General features: G+C 49.2%; 1 protein-coding gene across 4 annotated transcripts in view; it reads right to left on the reverse strand.

The window, feature by feature from the left end:
• tanc1a (tetratricopeptide repeat, ankyrin repeat and coiled-coil containing 1a) overlaps window positions 1-19,262 on the reverse strand; it is a 271,496-nt gene that overhangs the window by 122,579 nt on the left and 129,655 nt on the right. For all 4 annotated transcript variants that reach the window (XM_072474765.1, XM_072474748.1, XM_072474757.1 and 1 more), the window contains one exon: window positions 10,311-10,427. In XM_072474765.1, coding sequence (XP_072330866.1) covers window positions 10,311-10,427 — 117 coding nt within the window. The remainder of the gene's footprint in view (window positions 1-10,310; window positions 10,428-19,262) is intronic.

Below are 19,262 nucleotides of genomic sequence, written 5' to 3' on the forward strand. Positions count from 1 at the left end.
CACCGTAAAGTCCTGGTATACACGTATACCAGCTCCAGTCCACTGCACCACCTGCTTCTGCTTGGCCCAGCTCAGGACCTTCTCCTTCACACTGTACCTACGGAAGCACAGAGTCACTACCCTTGGCGGCTCACTCGCCTTAGGTACAGGCCTCCACGACCGATGAGCCCGATCCAGTTCATATTGGGAGGGATCCTCCCCTCCCCCAATAGTTTCGCCAGCATCGCGGCAAAATACTCAGTCGGCCTCGGTCCTTCAACTCCTTCGGACAGCCCCACAATCCTCAAATTCTGTCGCCTGGTTCTGTTTTCCAGATCTTCCATTTTTCCTCGCAGATCCTTGTTAATGTCCATCACCTTCCGCATCTCCTTCCCCATCGAGGCAAGTTGATCACCGTGCTGCAATACAGTCTCCTCCACTTCCTTCAGCGCCTCTCCTTGCTCTCGCACCTCCGCCACTGCACTCGCCACCGGGTAAATCGCCTCCTCCACCAGCACACTCAAAACCTCTCTCATCTCCTTCCTCATTGTCTCCCTGTATTTTGTAAACTGCCTTTCGAATTCCGCAGCCATCACCTTAGTTATTTCTTCAGCTGTGAGCAATGCGGCCTCCCCTGGTGCTCCAGCCTCCATTTTCCTTGGTGACCCCGTGATGACCTTTCCATCCCCGACGGACCTTCAGCTGTTTTCCTTACGGACGTTCATTTGCTCACCCTCGACATTTTTCTTCACTGTGCCTTCACTCTGCCGCCTCTCTGCCTTTGCGGACTCCGTGGACCCTGGGACCGGGCTTAAAGCCCCGAAAATGCCGTTCCCGAACGGGAACCCTCCATTTTGCGGCCGCCTCCCGCCCGCCATCCCGGAAGTTCCCTGCAGGAAAGACTCATAAGGATGGTTACAGGGATAAGGAGCTTCAGTTACATGAATAGATTGAAGATGCTGAGACCTTGTAATTGGAGAAAGTAAAATTAAATGATTTAATAGTAGTGTTCAAGATCAGGAGGAGTCTGCAGATGTTGCAGCTGTACAAAACTCTGGTGCGGCCGCATTTGGAGTATTGCGTGCAATTCTGGTCATCGCATTATAGGAAGGATGTGGAAGCATTGGAAAGGGTGCAGAAAAGATTTACCAGAATGTTGCCTGGTATGGAGGGAAGATCTTATGAGGGAAGGCTGAGGGACTTGAGGCTGTTTTCGTTAGAGAGCAGGTTAAGAAGTGACTTAATTGAGGCATACAAGATGATCAGAGGATTAGATAGGGTGGACAGTGAGAGTCTTTTTCCTCGGATGGTGATGTCTAGCATGAGGAGACATAACTTTAAATTGAGGGGAGATAGATATAGGACAGATGTCAGAGGTAGGTTCTTTACTCAGGGAGTAGTAAGGGCGTGGAATGCCCTGCCTGCAACAGTAGTGGACTCGCCAACGCTAAGGACATTCAAATGGTCATTGGATAGACATATGGACAATAAGGGAATAGTGTAGATAGATTTCATAGAATTTACAGTGCAGAAGGAGGCCATTCGGCCCATCGAGTCTGCACCGGCTCTTGGAAAGAGCACCCTACCCAAGCCCACACCACCCTATCCCCATAACCCTATCCCAGTAACCCCACTCAACCAACACTAAGGGCAATTTTGGACACTAAGGGCAATTTAGCATGGCCAATCCACCTAACCTGCACATCTTTGGACATCCCATAGATGGGCTTTAGAATGGTTTCACAGGTCGGCGCAACATCGAGGGCCGAAGGGCCTATACTGCACTGTAATGTTCTATGTTCGATATAGTGAAATTGTTCCTCTCGGTGGAAGGATCATACTGGTTTGGATCTGGAAAGCACTGCCTTAGAGGGCTCAGGGGCTGGTTTAATAATGGCTTTCAAAAGAGAAAGGATAATTATCGGAAGAGAAAATTAAATTGCAGGGCTGTGGGGAAACAGCCCAGGTGAATTGCTCTTGCATGGAGAGGATGGGCTGAATGGCCCCCTTCTGTGCTGTAACAATTCAGAATAATGATCCTGAAACCTACACCAAGCTACGTGTGCAGGTTAGGAAAACTGGACAAACACGCAGCAGTGCTATTTAAGTAAAATAAACTAGAAACATCAGAGGTGCAGACAGAGAAGCACAGAAGCACTAGATTGATGGAAATCAGTAACCTGAAAAAGAAATGTAAACGCCTAGTTAACCGAAAGAATTACACCACAAGATTAACATTTTAAACATAAAACCTAACTGTAACAAGAGTTAATCAAAGTTCTACTAACTTCCCAGAATATTTTATTCTTCAAGCCCAAAAGTCTGAATAGGACACTATTCCCTCCTCCACTGTCAAAAAACCCTATACTTTGCAAGACCTGAAGGGTTCCTGGGAACAAACGAATATGTGCCACAGCTCTCAGGATTTCACTTCGACTCCCCTAAGTGTTCCCACTATTCTACAAGGTATGAGATTTCTGACATCTGGCTAGGTGACCCTTCAACTATTCTTGAGCATTTCAATATTGCAGACAGCCCACCTCAAGCATGGCCACCTCAATAACTCCAAAAATCAGAAAGCAACCATGGTTTTTCATAGGCCTCTGCAACTGGTCTGCAGCTTCCAGCAGATTTTCCCTCTCTGCTCATCTCAAAATCTGTTTCCAGGTTCCAACTCTGCGATAAATTACACAGCTATACCCAAAACAAAAAAATCCCTACCACCTATTCCCACGGCGAAGAGACACAACTGGGATATCCCAGATGGAGCGCTAGAATAATTATCTCCCATTCCCTTGCCTTCCCTATGTTCTAGGACACCAAAAGAATAATTGAAATCACAAGAAACTCAGAAAGGGTCAGGCATTGTTTTATATTCCCCACTTCTAACTCTGACCTTATTAAATAAACACAGGCCAACCTTTGAATTGCAGTTAATTTAGGTTAATTTACCAGCTTCTCATTGGGAGGCTTTTCATTTATCTTGCATTTTTAAAATTTCAACCCCAAATCTAAAGATTATACTTGTAAAAGATAGGCAACACAAGATCAGACATTTTCACAACTGCAAAGAGAAATGAAAGTCAGAGAGGGACCCAAGGTGTGAGGTGATTCATTTTGGAAGGAATAACAGGAAGACTGAGTACTGGGCTAATGGTAAGATTCTTGGCAGTGTGGATGAGCAGAGAGATCTCGACGTCCATGTACATAGATCCCTGAAAGTTGCCACCCAGGTTGAGAGGGTTGTTAAGAAGGCGTACGGTGTGTTAGCTTTTATTGGTAGAGGGATTGAGTTTCGGAGCCATGAGGTCATGTTGCAGCTGTACAGAACTCTGGTGTGGCCGCATTTGGAGTATTACGTGCAATTCTGGTTGCCGCATTATAGGAAGGATGTGGAAGCATTGGAAAGGGTGCAGAGGAGATTTACCAGAATGTTGCCTGGTATGGAGGGAAGATCTTGTGAGGAAAGGCTGAGGGATTTGAGGCTGTTTTCGTTAAAGAGAAGGAGGTTAAGAGGTGACTTAATTGAGGCATACAAGATGATCAGAGGATTGGATAGGGTGGACGGTGAGAGCCTTTTTCCTCGGATGGTGATGTCTAGCACGAGGGGACATAGCTTTAAATTGAGGGGAGATAGATATAAGACAGATGTCAGAGGTAGGTCCTTTACTCAGAGAGTAGTAAGGGCGTGGAATGCCCTGCCTGCAACAGCAGTGGACTCGCCAACTCTAAGGACATTCAAATGGTCATTGGATAGACATATGGACAATAAGGGAATAGTGTAGATGGGCTTTAGAGTGGTTTCACAGGTCGGCGCAACATCGAGGGCCGAAGGGCCTGTGCTGCGCTGTAATGTTCTATGTTCAACCTGCACCTCTCCGGACATTATGGGCAATTTTATCAAGGTCAAGCCACCTAACTGGCACATCTTGGACCACGGAAGGAAGCCAGAGCACCCGGAAGAAACCCACGCAGACACGGGGACAAAGTGCAAACTCCATACAGACAGTCGCCAAAGGCCGGAATTGAACCCGGATCCCTGGTGTTGTGAAGCAGCAGGGCTCACCACTGTGCCACCATGCCACCCCAAAATTACAGGTAATAATCTTGAAAGAACATGGATCTATGTTTAAAAATTATCATCATTGGCACATTTCTAGACAAGGGACAGCCAGATAAGACTTTATAAGCAACCAAATTACAACTCAACTTATTGTAGTTTTCAGCTGCTCAAGACACACCTTCAAATATCTTCAATAAGTTATTTTTTCCATAAATATATATTCTAAGCTTAACATACTAAGCTTAATATTCAAACTATAAAATTACAAACCATCAAACCAAGAGAAAATATCCAAGCATATTTGGATAATTCTCTTCCAAATACATACAGCATGCCCACTGAAAGTCGACATCCAACGTGACAATTATTTAATTGCCCAGGTTTGAAGGGAACATATGTCACATAAGGGCTACAACATTACTGGCCAAATTCTACAATACATGTTCCCATTTTGTGCAGCTCCTTGCTAAAGGAATGAAATAGCAGATTTTTTTAAATTTTTTTTTTTAATATATTTTATTGAAGTTTTTCAAAAAAAGATTTCCCATTTTTACAACTTAATAAAGGAATATACATTAAACGTTATTTAAATAATATATTAAACTAACAACAGATGGAAAAAGAAATAAACAAAAAGCAAATATCAACAACTAACTAAGAAAAAACAAGAACACGGAATAATCCTCCCCCCCTCCCCCCTGGGTTGCTGCTGCTGTCTTTTCTGTTTTTCCATTATCGTTCCGCGAGATAGTCAAGGAACGGTTGCCATCACCTAGTGAACCCCTGAGCCGATCCTCTTAACGCATATTTTATTCGTTCCAGTCTTATGAACCCTGCCATGTCGTTTATCCAGGCCTCCACGCCCGGGGGCTTCGCTCCTTTCCACATAAGCAGAATCCTTCGCCGGGCTACTAGGGACGCAAAGGCCAAGACGTCGGCCTCTTTCGCCTCCTGCACTCCCGGCTCTTCTGCAACCCCAAATATAGCCAACCCCCAGCTTGGTTTGACCCGGACCCCCACCACCTTTGAGATCACTCTTGCCACACCCTCCCAGAACTCGTGCAGTGCCGGACACGACCAGAACATGTGTGTGTGGTTCGCCGAGCTTCCCGAGCACCTCCCACACCTGTCCTCCACCCCAAAAAACCTGCTCAGTCTTGCTCCCGTCATATGCGCTCTGGTTAGAACCTTAAATTGAATCAGGCTAAGCCTGGCACACGAGGACGAGGAATTTACCCTACTTAGGGCATCTGCCCACAGCCCCTCCTCAATCTCTTCCCCCAGCTCCTCTTCCCATTTTCCCTTCAGCTCCTCTACCATCGCTTCCCCCTCGTCTCTCATCTCCCTGTATATTTCGGACACTTTACCATCTCCAACCCATGCCCCCGAAATCACTCTACCCTGGACCCCTTACGTCGGGAGCCGCGGAAATTCCCTCACCTGTTGCCTCGTAAATGCCCTCACTTGCATGTATCGGAAAGCATTCCCTGGTGGCAACTTATATTTTTCTTCCAATGCTCCCAAACTCGCAAACGTCCCGTCCACAAACAGGTCCTTCAGCTTCCTAATTCCTGCTCGTTGCCAACATTGAAATCCCCCATCTATCCTCCCCGGGACGAACCTGTGGTTATTCCTTACCGGGGACCACACCGAGGCACTCGTCACTCCCCTATGTCGTCTCCACTGCCCCCAGATCTTCAAGGTCGCCACCACCACTGGGTTTGTGGTGTACCTTTTCGGGGAGAACGGTAGTGGCGCCGTCGCCAGAGCTTTTAGGCTCGTTCCCTTACAGGACGCCGTCTCCAACCTTTTCCACGCCGCACCTTCTTCTTCCCTCATCCACTTACAGACCATCGACACATTGGCGGCCCAATAGTAGTCACTCAGACTCGGCAGTGCCAATCCCCCTCTGTCCCGACTGCGCTGCAGGAACCCCCTCTTTACCCTCGGAGTCTTTCCCGCCCACACAAAGCTCATAATGCTCCTGTCTATTTTTTTGAAGAAGGCCTTTGTAATCAGGATGGGGAGGCACTGAAACACGAAAAGAAACCTCGGGAGGACCACCATTTTAACCGCCTGTACTCTGCCCGCCAATGACAGGGGCACCATATCCCACCTCTTAAAGTCCTCCTCCGTCTGCTCTACCAATCGCGTCAGGTTAAGTTTATGTAGGGTTCCCCCAGTTCCTGGCCACCTGAATCCCCAGGTATCGAGAATTCCTTGCTACTCTCCTCAGCGGCAGAGCATCTATCCCCCTGCCCTGTCCCCCGGGGTGCATCACAAAATGTTCGCTCTTTCCCATATTTAATTTGTATCCCGAGAACTCTCCAAACTCCCTGAATATCTGCATTACCTCTGGCATCCCCTCTACCGGGTCCGCCACATATAGCAGCAAATCGTCTGCATATAGTGACACTCGATGTTCCTCTCCCCCTCGAAGCACCCCCCTCCACTTCTTAGAGTCCCTCAGCGCTATGGCCAATGGTTCAATTGCCAACGCGAACAGGGACAGGGGGCACCCTTGTCTTGTACCCCTATGTAATCGAAGGTATCCCGATCTTTGCCTGTTTGTAACGACGCTTGCCACCGGGGCCGCGTACAAAAGTTTAACCCATCTAATGAACCCCTCCCCGAACCCAAATCTCTTCAGCACCTCCCACAAATAGTCCCACTCCACCCTATCGAATGCCTTCTCTGCATCCATCGCCACCACTATCTCTGCCTCCCCCTCCGGTGGGGGCATCATCACCACCCCCGGCAACCTTCGTACATTGGCATTCAATTGTCTCCCCTTAACAAACCCTGTCTGGTCGTCATGTACCACCCCTGGGACACAATCCTCTATCCTTGTCGCCATCACTTTGGCCAGCAGTTTGGCGTCTACGTTTAGGAGGGAGATGGGCCTGTATGACCCGCACTGCAGCGGGTCTTTGTCTCATTTCAGGATTAGCGATATCGTCGCCTCCGACATTGTCGGGGGTAATGTCCCCCTTTCCTTAGCCTCATTAAAAGTTCTCGCCAAAAGCGGGGCCAACAGGTCCATATATTTCCTATAAAATTCCACCGGGAACCCATCTGGTCCCGGGGCCTTCCCTGCTTGCATGTTCCCAATTCCTTTGATCACCTCATCCACCTCAATCTGCGCCCCCAGACCTGCCACCTCCTGCCCGTCCACCCCCGGGAACTCTAGCTAGTCCAAAAAGTGTATCATTCCCTCTTTCCCCTCCGGGGGTTGGGACTTGTACAGCCTCTCATAGAATGTCTTGAACACCTCGTTCACTTTCCCTGCTCTCTGCTCCATCTTTCCCGTTTCGTCCCTAACTCCTCCAATTTCTCTCGCCGCCCCCCCTCTTCCGAAGTTGTTGGGCCAGCAGCCGGCTCGCCTTTTCCCCATATTCATATGGTATCCCCTGTGCCTTCCTCCACTGTGTCTCTGCCTTTCCCGTGGTCAGCAGGTCAAACTCCGTCTGTAATCTTAGTCTTTCCCTGTATAGCCCTTCGTCTGGGGCCTTCCGCATATTTCCTATCCACCCTCAAAATTTCCCCTACTAATCTCTCTCTTTCTTTACCCTCTTGTTTCCCCTTGTGGGCTCTGATGGAAATCAGCTTTCCGCTAACCACCGCCTTCAGCGCTTCCCATACTACTCCCACCTGGACCTCCCCATCGTCATTGACCTCCAGGTATCTTTCGATACATCCCCTCACCCTTCCACATACCCCCTTGTCCGCCAGTAGTCCCATGTCTAATCGCCTGAGTGGGCGCTGGTCCCTTTCCTCTCCTAGTTCCAGCACCACCCAATGCGGGGCGTGATCTGAAACGGCGATGGCCGAGTACACCGTTCCTGCAACTTTCAGGATCAGTGCCCTTCCCAAAACAAAAAAGTCTATCCGGGAATATACCTTGTGGACGTGGGAGAAAAAGGAAAACTCTTTACCCATCGGTCTGGTGAATCTCCACGGATCTACTCCCCCCCCCCCCCATTTGCTCCATGAACCCCTTAAGCACCTTGGCCGCTGCCGGCCTTCTCCTGGTCCTGGATCTGGACCGGTCCAGCCCTGGGTCAAGCACTGTGTTAAAGTCCCCCCCCCATTAACAAGTTTCCCACCTCCAGGTCTGGGATACGTCCCAGCATTCGCTTCATGAATCCCGCGTCATCCCAGTTCAGGGCATATACGTTCACCAGCACAACCGCCTCACCCTGCAATCTGCCACTCACCATCACATACCTGCCCCCACTATCCACCACTATGGTCTTAGCCTCGAACGTTACACGTTTCCCCACCAGTACTGCCACCCCTGTTTTTCACGTCCAACCCTGAGTGGAATATCTGTCCCACCCATCCTTTCCTTAGTCTAACCTGATCCGCCAACTTCAGGTGCGTCTCCTGGAGCATAAAGAGACTGAAGGCGGACGTAGTTAAGTGCGCAAACACCCTTGCCCTCTTAATCGGCCCATTTAAACCTCTCACATTCCACGTGATCAGCCGGGTTGGGGGGCCATTTACCACCACCCCCCCGCCCCCCCCCCCCCCCCCCCCCCCCCCCCCCCCCGTCGACTAGCCATCCCCTTTTTTAAACCATCTCCTCACCCAGGTCTCACGCACCTGTCTGTCCCCCAGACGGCGCCATCCCGCCCCGACCATCTTGTCTCGTATCAGCTCCCCCTTACTCTCAGCAGCAACCCAGTTAATCCCCCCCCCCCCCTCTAGCTTGATTACTCCCCCCATATTGCTTCCGGAAGTCAGCTAACTCTGGCTGACCTCGGCTTCCCCCGTTCATCCTTTGACCTCCCTGCGTGTGAGGCTCCCTTCCTTCCTGCGGCCTTTTTCCCGACAAAGTTTCCATAGCGCGGGAAAATACCCGTGCCTTACTCTCGGCCCCGCCCCTAATGGCGCAGTGCCCTCATTCCCCTTCCGTCCCCTTTTGCACCGGCGCCCACATTTCTTCATGTCCCCCACATCGGGGGGAGAAAAATTCCCCGTCCAACATTATTATACATTAGCCCTCCCCTCTCCCCACTTTACATTTCTGTGCCACCACCTCGCTACCCCTCTCCGGGCGGCAATTTCTCAAGTCTAGTCCAATTTCTCTTCCTGAATAAATGTCCATGCCTCCTCCGCCGTCTCGAAGTAGTGGTGTTTGCACTGATGTGTGACCCACAATCTCGCCGGCTGCAGCATCCCAAATTTGACTTTCTTCCTATGGAGCACCGCCTTAAACTCGCCCTCCTTCTCGCCACCTCCGCACTCCAGTCTTGATACACGCGTATCACCGCGTTCTCCCACTTGCTACTCCGTGTCTTCTTAGCCCAGCTCAGGACCATCTCCCTGTCCCTGTAGCGATGGAACTTCACCACTATTGCTCTTGGTGTTTCCCCTGCCTTTGGTCTTCTCACGAGGACCCGGTACGCTCCCTCCACTTCCAGGGGGCCCGTTGGGGCCTCAGCTCCCATTAGAGTATGGAGCATCGTACTCACATACGCCCCAGCATCAGCTCCCTCTGTTCCTTCGGGGAGACCTAAAATCCGTAGGTTCTTCCTCCTCGAGCTGTTCTCCAGGGCTTCCAGCCTTTCTATGCACCTCTTGTGTAGTGCCTCGTGCGTCTCCGTTTTTACCACCAGGCCCTGTATCTAGTCTTCGTTCTCGGCTGCCTTTACTCCACAGAGCTCCATCGCCTGGACCTTTTGTGTTTCCTTTAGTCCCTCGATTGCCAGTAACATCGGCGCCAGCACCTCTTTCTTGAGCTCCTCCACACATCGTCGGACGAACTCCTGCTGTTCCGGGCCCCATACCATCTGGGCTCCCTCGGCCGCCATCTTGCTTCTCCCTTCTCTTCTCTGCCGCTGCTCCAAAGGATCCTCCGCAATCTGGCCACTACTGTCGCTCCTTTCCATCCACACCTGGGGGGACTCCTTCCTTTGTCACCTCACACTGGGTTTGGCCGCAAAAAATTTCCGTTGGGGCTCCCGATAAGAGCCCAAAAGTCCTTTGAAACGGGAGGTGCCGAAACGTGCGGCTTAGCTGGTCATCGCCGCAACCGGAAGTCTGAAATAGCAGAATTAACCGCACAACACCAAGTTCATTCCATGTTTTTATATAAACATTGTGGGAGCTTTCCCTTATCAAAACTGCACACAAAGGGAACAGAATACTGAAGAGCTTTTAATGGACCAACAATGTTTACTCTCCATTTGAAGTAACGTTTCGCTACAGCAGCTTTATACATGTACTCTCAATGCTATTTACAAAACAGAATCAAGAAACTCACCATTTTGTGCTAATGGGGAAGGGTCTGTTTTCTGTGCCAGCTTCGTCAATGCCGAGGCAATTACATCATCTCCTGGCACCTTCGGGCTTTCCACATATTTCAACTTCCTGATTGGGCCTGCATGAAGAAAAAAATCTTTTCTGTTAACTTCTGCAACACAATCTTTTTTTAAAATATATTTTTATAAACAGATATTTCCAATATAACATCTTAACATCCATACATGTACAAAAGTTAATATTTCAACCCTTCCACACCCCTAACCCCAACCCCCCCCTCAAAAAAACAAAAACAAATCCCTATACCCCCCCTCCTAACATCGACCAACTCTCTGAAATAAGAAATAAATGGTTGCCATCTTAGGTGCAACGTTTCAGCCAACCCTCTCATTGCATACTTGATCTTTTCCACGCACAAAAAATCATTTAGGTCGCTTAACCATGCTGTGGCACTGGGCAGGGCTGAAGACTTTCACCCAAACAAAGGTTGCCTTTGTGCTATTAAGGAAACAAAGGCAAGGGCATCCGATTAGTCCGAGATCCAAAGAACAGGCCCCAAAGGGCATGGTTCCAAATCAACCCCAAGAATTCTTTGCATGATCCTTAAGGGGACCCAGAAGTGCACAAGCTCAATGCAAGACCAAAATGTGAGAGATGCGCTGGACCCCTAGAGCAGTGTTTTTCAAACTTTTTTGCCCCGGATCCATTTTTATCAACCAGCCATCCTTCGGGACCCACGCCGGCCGACCTTCGCGACCCACCATTTTCTCTTGCCTTTAATGTGAGAGGTGAGCCTGCTTGCTCCTCAATCTCACTCCAATCAGGTTCACAGGTATAAAGGGCTATGCGCATATCAGGTGCGGATTCAGCTGGTTCCTTTGTGCTGTCTTCATCTTTGTGAGGATGGAAAATCCAACCTAGCACATGTAGGTCATTGTGAAGGGCAAAAGCAACAAAATGCTTGTTTTACTCAGCGCTGAATACTCCTTGGAGACGGTACTCCAGAATGTTGACAGCCTCATTGACTTGTGCCGTGTTTTTGATGTGCTGTCACAGCGGAGTCAGAGAAGTTCAGTTTCTTCATTTGGAGTTAGCTGCAAGTTAACAACCGATTCTGGGGTCGCAATCTCAAAAAGGACTTTCCACCCACTTCTTCTCTCAAAATCTTAAACTTCTTCTCTGGAAAGTAGCAACCAAAATTCTTGATCAGCACAGCCAGGTGCGACAAAATAAGGTTTGCCAGTCCATTTACTTTCCTTACTAATGCTGTTTTCTTCGATGTGTCGTAGCAGTGTGGGGAACATGTAGTAATTTTTGTTTGCACTCGCAATTGACAAACTTTCAATTACTTTTGGAAAGCTTAGATTTCTTCACAGTGCCAAAAGCAATCATCATCCTTCCCTTGCAATTTGAGGCTCAGTTCATTTAGAATTGAAAAGGTGTCTGCAAGGTCAGACATAGTTAGCATCCAAGTTTCATCAGCAAACAAATCAGCCAGAGAGGACAATTTCTCGAGGAGGAAAGCGTGGATTTTGTACCTCAGTTCGCAAACTGAGTAACACCTGACCCCTTGACAGCCGACATACTTGTGTGTGGAACAATAAATGTGTGTGCTTGACCCCCATATCGGAACACAGTCTCAAAAAGTCTGGTATTGAGTGCGCTGCGTTTAATGAAATTCACAACATTCACAATTCCTTTCAACACCACTTTGGAATTCCTTTTGACGCCAGTGCCTCACGGTGAATAAAACAATGATTCCAAGCATTGTCCTGACCAGCTGCCTTCTTAATCCTTCTTATAACTCCGCTGTTTTTCCCTCCGCTGTTTTTCCCAGTCATCCTGGCTGCTCCATCGCTTGTGATTCCTCTGCAACTAACCCAGTTGAGCGCACACTTTGCAACCACATAACTATTCAATGCTTCAAAAATTTCTGCGCCAGTCGTGTGGCTTGGAAAAGTCAGGTAGCACAGCAAATCCCCAACAAATTCATTGTGCCAAACATACCTAATGTAAACTAGCAAGGTTGCACAATCTGAAACATCTGTACTTTCATCCAGTTTTATTAAGAACTCCTGGGCTGATTTTAAACGAGAAATAAGCTGGGCTTCTAAATTCTCAGCTATATCACAAATTTGGCGAGCCACTGTGTTATCACTAAGTGGGATGCATTTCACTTTTTCAACGAACATCTGATCTATGACCGCACAAACTACATCTAATGCTGCAGGGAGAATTAATCTCTGCTACAGTGTGGGGCATTTTCTCTTTAGCTACATGATAAGCTACTATGTAAGAGGCTAACTGTACTTTGTCATTCAATGTAACAATTCTGCTGAGGACTTCAGCTAACAATTTAAGTTTTTGTTGCATCCTTTCAAAAAAATCAAGAGGTTTGTCCTTGAGTTTGCTATGCTTAGTCTTCAAATGCCTTTGGGGTTTTTAAACTTTAATTTGCCAGTACTTTCCTGCATATAACATACATGGACTTCACATCCAGATTTGCATTAACACAATTAATAAATCCATACCTTAAAATATCTTTATACTGCTTTGTGCCCGATTTCAGCTTCTTCTTAATGGACTGTTCTCCTGAGCCACATTCTCCAGCAGGAGGTTTAGTTGTGAGATCCTGGTCTGTTTGTGTCTCTGGCCCTCTCTTCCTTATTACAAAACGATCAGTTTTAAACTTTACAGTCCTGTTGCTGTTTGCTGCTGACAAAATGGAGGAATCGCAATCGCACCCAGAGCACGTGGTGTCAGTGTTCGGGGAGCATGACCTGCTCTCTGCCGTCACTTCAGGCAGGAAGACGGAATTGAATTTTTAAAACAATCTTCTCCTGGGTCAGCGCGCTGACGTCTCTCTGGGCTCCGGGCATGCACACTGATGAGCGGGCACGCATGCACAACGCGCCCGCATTCTGAAAGCCGGTCGCAGCCGGCATTTTTAAACGCATGAATTACCGTGATCGGGAATGCCATGAAGGATGGCTCCGCGACCCTCCCGCGATCCACCAGCAGGTCACGACCCCCACTTTGAAAATGACTGCCCCAGAGAATCGCTCATACCTGTCCTCTACATCAGCGAAAAACCCAGTCATTCTGTCCTAGTCAAATGTGCTCTATGCACTACCTTGAATTAAATCAGGCTACACCTAGTGCACACAAGGATGTAGAGTTGACTCTATAAAGAGCCTCACTCCACACCCCTCCCTCAAACTGCAGGCCCAACCGATCCTCCCACTTCCTTTTAACCTCATCCAACAAGACCTGCCCTTTTGACACCAGCTAACCACAGATCTCCGACACCTTCCCCTCCCCTGATCTCAATGTATGGCCAGAGGCTCAATTGCCAACAATAGCAAGGATGGCAAATACCCCTGTCTTGTGTCTCTCTTAAGTTGGAAGTATTTTGAATTGAGAGCATGTGTGTGGAAGCTTGCAGTGGGGCCCTATACAAAAGGCATGACCTAGATATAAATCTAGGCTCAAACCTCCCCAAAAGCTCAAACAAATAGCCCCACTCCACCCTGTCAAACGCCTTCTCCATATCGAATGAGATGAACACCTCCGTATCAGGAGATGGAGAGGGGAACAAAATATTAAGCAGCCTCCGAACATTAGCCACCAACTGCCTTTTTCTTAACAAACCCCATCTGCTCCTCTGATAGGACCCCTGGGAGGCAGGGTCCCATGCGCCTAGCCAAGACCTTCACCAACACTTTTACATCAGTGTTCAATAATGAAATGGGGCGGTGCGATCCACACTCCCGTCAGGACCTTGTCAGTCTTTAATATAAAAGAGATCATCGCCAGCGCCAAAGAGGTCGGTAACATCCCCGAGCTATAGAATCCTCAAACATCACTGGGGCCAGGAATCCGGCAAACTTTTTATGAAATCCAATCTGAAACCAGTCCGGACCCGATGCCTTCCCCAATCTATCAAGCTCACACACTCCAATACATTCCAAAAGTCGGAGGAGCAAATTCTTCCCTTTTCACTTGTTCCACCACGGGAATATCCAAACAGTCTAAAAACTCTAACATTGAGGACCCCAACCTTTGGGGTTCAGATTCATACAGGTTCCGATAAAATGCTTCATTAACCTTGGCCAGGGCAGAGACCAGTCCACCCCCCACGTCCCTTACCCAAGCAATTTCCCGAGAGTCCATTTGTCGCCTCAACTGATGCACCAACAAGCGACTAGACTTTTCCCACCGCGCTCATAAAAAGCCCCTTAAATGTCGTAACATGCGCACCCACCCTATCCGTAGAGAGCAGCCCAAACTCCACCTTCTTCCTACTGGACAGCGAGTCCAGTGTCTGATTAATCGAGTATTGACGGTCCACCTGCAAGATGGCGTCCGACAACCTCTGGGTCTCTAGACTTTCACTCTACTCCTCGTGCGCCTTGAAAGAAATAATCTTCTTTCTAACAACCACCTTCAATGCCTCCCACGTTGAAGAAGAAATCTCCTCACTCCTATTAAATCTCAAATACTCAATGGCAGAGGAGACCCGCTCACAAAAGGTCTCATCCACCGGGTGGGAGGTGAGCAGGTGGTGAAGACCAAGGAAAAATGGGAAGGGTGCTGGGAAGGATCAATTGGGGAGTATGGAGCGAGGCACTGCGCAGAGTACACGCAACCTCCTCGTGCGCAAGGATGAGCCTGAAACAGTTTAAGGTCGAACACAGGGTACATATGACTCAGGAAAAAAATGAGTGGGTTCTTAAGGGGATGGCAGATGAGTGCGAGAGGTGTGGGCGGGGGCCGGAGAATCACGTGCACATGTTCTGGGGCTGTGAAAAGTTGGAGAGATTCTGGGTGGGAGTGTTTGCGGTCTTAGCCAAGGTGGTGGGGAAGGAGGTGGACCCGGATCCTTTGGTGGCGATATTTGGGGTTTCAGAGAAGCTGGAGCTCATGGAGAGGAGGAAGGCAAATGTCGTGCCTTCACCTCTTGATTGCCCGGCGACGAATCTTACTGGAGTAGCGGTCGGCATCGCCACCGGGCAGCGGCTTGGTTGGGTGACCTGTACAATTTCCTGCGGCTGAAAAAGGTAAAGTATGAGCTAAGGGGCTCAGCAGAGGGGTTTGAGACAAGGTGGGGGATGTTTGTGACAGTGTTTGAGAAGCTGTTCGTCGCAGGGAGGGGGGGGGGATGAGAAAGGGGAAAAAATTGTACAAACTGTATAGTTGACTGTTGGGAAGCATGTTTCCCGAGGTGTTTATGTGTTGTAACTTTTTTGATATATGTCTGGAATAAAATAAGTTTTTTTTTTTTAAAAAGCTCTTATCCGCCAATAGCGAAGCATCAAACCTCCACGGGGTACGCCGAGTGGAGCCCAACCCAACCACAATGTCCACATAATGCGACGCATGATCAGAAATCACTTGCCGAGCAGAGTATCCTGACTCAACCGCATCCAGCAGCAGGGTCCTACCACAGAAAAAAGATTAATTCTGGAATAGACCTGGTGGATATGAGAAAAGTACAAAAAATCCTTCTCCCCTGGGTGTAGAAGCCTCCAAGGGTCAGCTCCTTCTATCTGCCCTATGAAGGTCAACAGTGTCTTCACCATCCTAGAAGGCCTCAACTTACCCAGTCAGGGATTTAATACACAATTAAAGTCCCCACCCATGATTGGTTGGTGCGAACCCAAATCCGGGATCAAAGACAACAACTTACTAATAAAAGTGCTGTCGTCCCAATTTGGAGCATATACATTGACCAGCACCACTGGTGCACCCGCTAACAGCCCACTAACCACTGCATACCTCCCATTCGGATCCGTCAAAATCTTCCCCGCTGAAAAGGTTACCTACTTATTGATCAGGATCGCTGCTCCCCGGGCCCTACCATCAAACCCCAAACGAAGCGCCTGTATCCACTTAACATATTCCTCTCCCAACCCAAATCTCCGCAACACACAACCCAAGTGGTTCCATTCCTTCTGTTCAAAAACTTTCTTTGCGTCCAAGGGAATCACTAACTCATCCGATGTCTGCTTTTGAATGAAAACTCCAATGGGTTCTTGCTTGTCTTCGTATTCAAAGAAATATTCACTTCAGAGTGTCAATGGTAGCAGACCTGCCTCAAATGAATGACAGTACTTACCAATTAACAAATCTATTAGTAAGTCATTAAATTCCCTGTAAAACCACGCCCAAAACCATCCAGCCCAGAGGCCTTAGTCGTTTGGAGTTCCCTCGTGGCCACAGCCAACTCCTTTTTAGAGATAAGAGCATTTAGGACCTCTGATGCTGTAGGAAGCTCGAGAGAAGAAAAGAAGCCCTCCATGCTTGTCAATATATCTCCACCTTACATAACGCAGCATAAAAATGCTTTATTAATGTCCACAGTTTTAATTTATCTATTAGCTCTGGAATCAGGTTCAGAGGGGATAGCCCCAGAGTCGGCCCTCTTTCTTAGTTAAGAAAGCCAAGTATTTACTTAGCTTGTTCCCGAACTCATAAAATTATTGCTTCGCAAACTTTAAACTCTTCTCAGCCCACTGGGTTGGCAAGGCATCAAGCACCACCCAAGCCAAGTTAATCTCCCTCAACAACCTCTGGTTGGGGTTCCTCCCATACTTCTCCTCCACTTCAGTCAATCGAACTTCCAACTGGCATGACTTTCCAGTATTCTAATCCTTTTGTTGACTGAATAGGAAATAACCTGCCCCCTAGCATAAAGGAAAGGAGTCACATCAAAAAGGGAGTTGAGACTTCCGGTTGCGTCTATGCGGAGCTAAGTCGCACATTCGGCGGCTCCCGCAAAAACTGACTTTTGAGCTCTTTTCAGGGCCCCCAACGGCACTTTTTTGACGTTTCCCGGTGTGGGAAGGAGTTAATAACAGCTCCCCGTCAGTATATGGCTTTAACTAGGAGCGGGGCGACAAAAAAGGTGGTGGTGGACCCGAAGAAGGGAGGGAAGAAGGACAAAATGGTGGTGGGCAGAGACCAGGCAGCGTGGAGGCAGTGGGCGGAGGAGCAACAGGAGGGTATCCAGCGCTGCCTCTGAGAGATTAAAACGGACCTGCTAGAGCTGATGAAGGCTTCTATTGATAAGCTGCTGGAGACACAGACGGCCCAGGGGGTGTCGATCCAAGAGGCTCGACAAAAGATCTCTGACAATGAGGACGAGATCTTAGGCCTGGCGGTAAAGGTGGAAGCGCACGAGGCGCTCCACAAGAAATGGCAGGAGCGGTTCGAGGAGATGGAGAATCGGTCGAGGCGGAAGAATCTGCGGATTCTGGCCTCCCAGAGGGGCTGGATGTGGGGCCTATGTGGTCACCATGTTGAACTCGCTGATGGGAGCGGGGTCCTTCGAGGGGCCCCTGGAGCTGGAAGGGGCCCATAGAGTGTTGGTGAGGAGGCCCAAGGCTAACAAGCAGGCGGTGCTGGTGCGGTTCCATCGGTTCGTCGATCGGGAGTGTGTGCTCAGGTGGGCCAAGAAGAAGAGGAGCAGTAGGTGGGAGAACGCGGAGGTTCGGATATACCAGGACTGAAGTGTGGAGGTGGCGAAGAGGAGGGCCGGGTACAATAGAGTGAAGGCGGTGCTGCACAGGAAGGGGGTGAAGTTTGGCATGTTGCAGCCAGCGCGACTGTGGGTTACCTACAAGGACCGGCACCATTATTTTGAGTCTCCGGAGGAGGCGTGGGCCTTTGTTCAGGCCGAGAAGCTGGACACAGACTGAGGGTCGGGATGGACAATTGGTGGATATGTTATGCCTATTTTTTGTTCGGGGGGGGGGGGGGGGGGCTTCGCAATGTTTTGGGTTTCTTTGTCTCTGTGTTTTTCTCTTTTGGGTTGGGGAGGGTGGATGGGGCGGGTTGGGCACTGTTTTGGGTGGTGGCGGGGCCTGGTAGGTGGAGAGCGCGGGCTTTTCCCCCCCCCCGCCGAAGACGGGGGGGGGGGGGAGCGAGGATTGTTTCCTGCGCTTAAAACGGAGGGGGAGAGCCTGTGGATGGGGAGCGGGAGAGGAGGGTCTGCCACACAATGGGAGGAGTCGAAGGGGAGGCGGGAGTGGCCGGGGTCAGCTGACTTGCTGAAGTGCACTGGGGGGAGTAAACCAGCTAGGATGGGTCCTCGCCCGGGGGGGGGGGGGGGGGGGGGTCGAGTTGCTGCTGCTAAGGTCAAGGAGGAGCTAGAGCGAGTGGGGGGTGCGGGCGCGTGGCTGGCCGAGGAGGGGTCATGGCTAGTCGGCGGGGGAGGGGGGCGGGTAGCAAATCACACCCATATGTTCTGGGCATGCCCAGCGCTGGAGGAATTTTGGAAGGGCGTAGTGAGGACGGTGTCGAGGGTGGTAGGATCCAGGGTCAGACCGGGCTGGGGGCTCGCAATATTTGGGGTGGCAGAGGAGCCTGGAGTGCAGGAGGCGAAAGAGGCCGGAACTCTGGCCTTTGCGTCCCTGGTAGCCCGGCGAAGGATTTTCCTTCAGTGGAAAGGTGCAAGGCCCCCAAGCGTGGAATCCTGGATCAGCGATATGGCAGGGTTCATTAAATTGGCGAGGGTGAAATTCGCCTCGAGAGGGTCGGTACAAGGGTTCTTTAGGTGGTGGCAACCGTTCTTAGACTTTCTGGCAGAACGATAGACATTGGTCAATGGCAGCAGCTGCTCGGTGGGGGGTTTATTTTATTTTTGTTTTTGTTATTTACACTGGAGGGTCGGAGGGGGTGTATACAATTTATTATTTATGTACGGGGGGGGGGGGGGGGGGCGTGTTGGGGGGTTGCTTTTTTAGATTGTGTTTTGTACTTAACCCTGTTGGGTTCTTTTTTCTCTCATTTTGTTATTGATATTTTATGAAAACCTTTAATAAAAATTTTTTTTTTTTTTTTTTTTTTTTTAAAAGGGAGTTGATGGAGTAAAAACAAAAATAGTGCAGGAGGATACCAAATGTCAGATTTATCTAGGTATGAAGAAAAAAATCAATTCTAGTGTATGACT

This window comes from Scyliorhinus torazame, chromosome 2 (genome assembly GCF_047496885.1).
Source record: "Scyliorhinus torazame isolate Kashiwa2021f chromosome 2, sScyTor2.1, whole genome shotgun sequence".
NCBI classification, from domain to species: domain Eukaryota; kingdom Metazoa; phylum Chordata; class Chondrichthyes; order Carcharhiniformes; family Scyliorhinidae; genus Scyliorhinus; species Scyliorhinus torazame.